The sequence below is a fragment of the Myotis davidii genome, unplaced genomic scaffold (genome assembly GCF_000327345.1).
Source record: "Myotis davidii unplaced genomic scaffold, ASM32734v1 scaffold72, whole genome shotgun sequence".
Lineage (NCBI taxonomy): Eukaryota > Metazoa > Chordata > Mammalia > Chiroptera > Vespertilionidae > Myotis > Myotis davidii.
This window is the reverse complement of record NW_006284618.1, coordinates 2,337,589-2,342,711: the sequence shown is the minus strand read 5'-3', so window position 1 is coordinate 2,342,711 and position 5,123 is coordinate 2,337,589. Positions and strand designations below refer to the sequence as shown.

Below are 5,123 nucleotides of genomic sequence, written 5' to 3'. Positions count from 1 at the left end.
CGCCGGAAGGGGCGGGTTGTTGGGAGACAGGGGGCGGGGCCGGAAGGGCGGGAGTTTTGCAGGTGAGGGGGGAGTTCAGTGGTTAGGCCAGGGCCAAGGGTCAGTGCGCCCAGACCGCTCAGTTTGAGGGGGCGGGGGTGTCTTATGATCACGTCAGAGAGCAGAAGGTGAAAAGCCGCCGTCCTTGAACAGTGCACATTTTATTTTAACACGCGCTGGAACCTTAACTATTACAAATTGAATTCCACCCAATAAAAATCTCCAGTCATTTAAAAGTTGATCAATAATTTAATCGTAAAACCATACTTTTTTTTAAATAGCAGGGAAACAGGCTCTGAAAATTGAGGGGCTTGCAGTCCGGGGGTGCCGGAGCACACCAGCAGGCCTGGGAAGCACAGCACACGGGCCTTCCACCCCGGGGCCGGGAGGGCACAGCGGTGGGGCCGGACACACCCATACGCAGGCCACACAGCAGCCGGCCCAGCCTGGCGGAGCTGAGTGTGGCCAACGTGGGTGAGGGTCAGGAACCCCAGCAGAGTCCTGACCGAGAGGCCCTGGGCTGTGACCCTGGGATGCTGAAGCAAGACCTTGGCCACAGGGAGGTAGCTCTTCTGCTGGGACTTTTCAGAGTGGGCCCAGCCCACTATGGGGCACTGCAGGGGCTGGCACGGGGTTCTTTCGACATGAGCAGCTTGCAGACAGGTGCGCGGGTGCCCAAGGGGCATCATCTCCTTAGGACGGGGGGCTTCAGAGCAACCTTTGGGCCAACTCCCTTGAAGGAGGAAACAAGAAACAATAAAAACCACCTGCTACGAAGAATACAACTGAATCTTATTTCCTTTCACACTTATTAAAATTTAGATTCTTCGTTCAGCCAACAATACGATGGCCCCCTGCATACAACAATAACAGTGACGGCCGCAGTGCTCACAGCTAACACTGGATAAAGGACAGACTTTCGTACTTAGGCTGGTAGGGGAAGACAAAGGACCAGCCAGTAGGAGCAGCCATCCCTGAAAAGTCCTCTGGCAGAGTGTACAGCAGAGGTTAGAATATACCTACATCTAACATTTCTTCTTTCAGCCGACAGTGTGACCAACCCCCGGGGCAGTGCCCTGGTCTGCCTGCTCCACTGCCCCTGCAGGTGGACACTGCTCTGGCGGGGGAGGCTCACCTCAGTGGTTCCAGGGTTGGCCCCTCCAGCCTTGGGCTTGACTGGTGGCACTGGAGGCACGGAGGTTGGCTTGATCACCTGGGAGGAAGCAGACACGGTGACTGGATGACACCTACCTGTCCCGAACTGGGCACAGCACCGTCTTCCCAGGAGCTCGGCTCTGCTCCAGACCGGCCCGCAGGCTTCTTGCTGAGCTCTCTACAGAGAAGTCCCACCCAACACCCTCCCTCCACCAAGGCCAGAATAAAACCCAAACCAGCGGGACATGGCTGCCCTCTCCCCAAGGCCCCTAGACCACCCCAACTTTACCAATAAAAAGCTTTTAAAACTGCCGGAATGTGGGTCTTGGAAGTTCAAAACCAAGAATTAACAACTAAAATTGGCTTTTTTTTTTTTTTTTTTCATTTTAGCTTTCCCAGGGTGACAGGGGGTGGGACTCGGGATGGAGGTGGAAGGCTGACCAGGCCTGGCCCAGCCATGCTCAGCCCTGGCCACACACCCCAGCATCTAGGAGGCCGGGGTGGAGCCCAGCATCTGTAGTTTTCTATAACCCAGAAGGCCCTTGGTGAGCAGCTGGTCCCTCACAGCCTCTGCCTGCCTATCTCCACTTTCTGGGCCAGAAATCTCTGCCTACCCTGGCCCCCATCTGGCTGGTCAAAACCCCTCCTTAGACCATCTTTGTAACTTTCTGTAAGTCTAAAATTAGTTCTAAATAAAATGTTTAAAAAGAAAGCAATAGAGAATATCTATTAAGCAAGCTCCATAGTGAAGGTTGTTATAAGGGGATCCATGTGTGTCAGTTAAAAAATTAATAGAGCCCTGGCCAGTGTGCTAAGTGGTTAAGCGTTGCGCGCCCCCCCCCCCCACACACACACACACAGGGGTCACAGGTTTGAATCCCAGCCCCGGTCAGGGAACATGGGGGAGGTAACCAATAGATGTGTCTCTCTCACATCGATGTTTCTCTCTCTCTCTCTCATCCTCCCTCCCTCCCATCCACTCTCTCTAAAAATCCCTCTGGTGAAGGTTAACAACAACAAAAAGGTTATACGAATTGCATCTCTCAAAGTACCTCCAAGATATCGAGGCCACAGGGAGAAACCTGTGTGAGTCAGCATCCTGGGTAATAGACAGACAGGTGGACAACAGGACACCTGGTGGGTGGAGCCTGTCCCAGGAGCAGGTGGTGACTGGTCAAGAAAGCCTGGCTGTTCCTGCCACCCCCACTTTGTCAGAAGCACAGGCTGGTATTGGTCCAGGGCCAAGGTGGGTGGTGAGCAGGCCCCAGCAATAAGGAGGCCACCACAGCCAGACCTCTGTGATCTGCCCGAGAGACTCCGGGGTAAGCCTAAAGGTGGTGAGGCCGGCAGGGGGCACTCCAGAGGAGAGCACCCCACACTCTCCTGTGGGGTTTGGGGTGTCCGGAGGCTGGGGGTCTGGCCAGAGGGGAAGGGAACAAGCATAGCCAAGGGAGTCTACTAGTGGCCGAGTGGCCAGGTCCTCTCACCTGTCTGGGCTTCTGCTCCGGGAGGGGCTTGGTGGGAGGAGCAGGTCTGAGCTGGAGGGAGGAACAGTCAGGAGCCCAGGCCCCCAGGTTAATGTCCTCACTGGGCCCAGGTGATCAGCCTCTGAAAGTGGGGCGGCTGCACCCTGGGGTCCCAGCCTCCCAAATCCAGTCCTTGGACCCCCCACCTCCTGGGACCCCATTTTCGCCACCTCCACTGCCTGGTTGGGGGCCCCACCACCACTCACCTGGGCTGGGGACTGCTGGGTGTACATGGGAACTGGGAAGAGTGGGCTGGACATGGTGGCCGGAGGCTGCAGGGAAGAGGACCGTGAGCCTGGGTCTCCCCTCGCCGTCACCCAGCCCTCCAGCCCCCCAGCCCAGGACCTGAGGTTTCTGCCCCTCCCAGAGGGAGAATAAAGCTCCAGGTGTGTGTATGGCGGCTCTGCCCCACCACCAGCAGGGCCCACAGCCCGAATGTGACCTGCACGTTCCCTTTGCTCAACCGTGTGAATGCTCTGAGGTGCTGGGTTGCAGCAGAGAGAGGCTGGCCCTCAAAACTGTCCTCAGGCCCTGCAGCGGCCTCGAACCTGATTCAAGTTCAATGGCCAATTCTGTCATCAGCCGTGTGGGTCCTCAGAGCCCCCATCCTCAAGCCTCCTTCCTGCCTCCCAACAGGGTGACATGGCTGCTGCACTCAGGCCCTGGTGGAGCGCCCTGGCCCAGGGATTAGGTGGCCTGGGGAGCTGCTGGTGCTTACAGCAGGGGGTGGCCGTGTAGGGGTCACTGCAGAAGCTGTGGGCCGGGGGAGCGGGCCGGAGTGGTTGGCAGACATGGTAGTAACCGGCTCTGGGGAGTGCGTGGTGGGGGCCGGAGCCATGCCCTTCTCTGGCCCGAAGCCCCTCTTTTGGAACAGGGGGTTGGAGAGCCCCATGGCGGTCTTGGGTGCCACGTTCCTGCCAAGAAAGTAAGATGAGTCAGTGCATCCTGGCCTCAGGGTCCAATCCAGGGATGTGGGGTCCCCTGAGCATGAGGTCCCCTGGCCTGGCCAGGGTACCTCGCAGCTGCCTCCATACCTGCCACCCCCCCACATGGTGCAGCAGCCACAGCCACTCGAAAAGGAGAGGCAGCCTCGTGTGCGTTTTCCTGCGACTGGCACGGGGTCCAGGTCCCGACGGGGTGGGCGGCTATTGATTGGGTGGTGTGGGCAGTTCTCTGAGCCCATGCTATCCCCAAAGTGCCAACACCTACCAGGGTCAGGTGTGCGTGGGGGTCCGGGACCATCTCTCTGGGCTTACCATATCCCCAACCTGTCACCAAAACTTGTCACCTGTTCCCACCCCACGAGAGGCCCTCGGGGGCCCGCTGTGGGTTCCCTTCTTCCTCCAGCAGCAGCGGGGCTGTTTCCCAACAGCGAGGAGGGGGTGTGCTTGTTGCGCAGGGACATTGTGCAACCCTCACCTCCCTCGGATGCGGCTCCCAGCCTTGCGGTGGACGACCACGCCCAACACGGTGAGTGCCAGGGTCACCAGGAGCACCACAGGCACCACTACGCCCATCAGGAGGCTCCTGGATGCTGTGGGGAACATGAGACCAGGTGTCCATGGGGCAGTGGGGTTGAGAGGACAGACAGGGGCCTTTCTGGGGCCCCTTCTTGACCGGAGCCCTGGCCTTTCCCCACAGCCACATGCCCATCTGAAGACCCTTCTCCTGCGGGGCCGAGGTGGGGTTACTGGCTCTGGGCCCTACCCTAGGCCCGTGAGGTCAGGATGCCGGGCCTGCAAGTCTGACTCTTTAACAAAGCACCAGTGGTGTGGGGGCACGCAGCTTCCCTCTCACTGCCCAAGTGGTCCCGCTGCCCCATCGGGCTGTGTGGGCGTGGAGGCCCAGGGGGCCATCGGGCTCTTACCTACGCGCAACTCGGCCAGCAGCTCTGTGCAGTGGGGTGGGGCCCAGCCCGGTTGGCAGTGGCACTGGCCCTTGTGGTTGCACACCTGGGGGACAGCCAGGCGTCAGGAATGGGCCCCGGACCCTGCCTGTGCTACATCACCCAGTGCCCACCCAGGAGTCACCAGGCCCAGCCTAGGCCTGTGAGGGCTCTGCCATAACTGACGGGACAGGCTGGGCTTGTCCATGGACCTGGCTCCTACGTCCAGGTGTCCTTGGCTGTCACACACGCTGACGGCAGCAGCCCCAGCCTATGTGTCCACAGGCGCCACCACCACCAGGACTGAGGGTCACGGGACCCACAGATCCTCGCCAGCTCCAGGCCTCTGCCCTCCGTCCACCCAGGCTCGCCCTGAGCGTGGCCTACAGTCTCCTTCACCCCAAAGGCCCACGCACCCCATGGCCATTGCACTGGGCGGAGCAGTTTCTGGACCGGTAAACATGGAAGTCCTGGCACAGTCCTTTCCAACACACCTGGAAGGCGGGGGCAGGGGGGTG

At 59.5% G+C, this 5,123-nt stretch overlaps 1 protein-coding gene across 2 annotated transcripts in view; it reads right to left on the bottom strand.

Annotated features, from left to right (window-relative positions):
* Nucleotides 1–268: 268 nt before the first annotated feature.
* ADAM8 (ADAM metallopeptidase domain 8) overlaps nt 269–5,123 on the bottom strand; it is an 11,821-nt gene continuing 6,966 nt past the window's right edge. For both annotated transcript variants that reach the window (XM_015572761.1, XM_015572755.1), the window contains exons 17-24: nt 5,022–5,099; nt 4,588–4,672; nt 4,140–4,254; nt 3,439–3,634; nt 2,927–2,992; nt 2,682–2,732; nt 1,175–1,252; nt 269–772 (exon numbers count right to left, since the gene is read on the bottom strand). In XM_015572761.1, the coding sequence (XP_015428247.1) occupies nt 725–772; nt 1,175–1,252; nt 2,682–2,732; nt 2,927–2,992; nt 3,439–3,634; nt 4,140–4,254; nt 4,588–4,672; nt 5,022–5,099 (717 nt within the window). In that variant the 3' untranslated portion in view covers nt 269–724. The remainder of the gene's footprint in view (nt 773–1,174; nt 1,253–2,681; nt 2,733–2,926; nt 2,993–3,438; nt 3,635–4,139; nt 4,255–4,587; nt 4,673–5,021; nt 5,100–5,123) is intronic.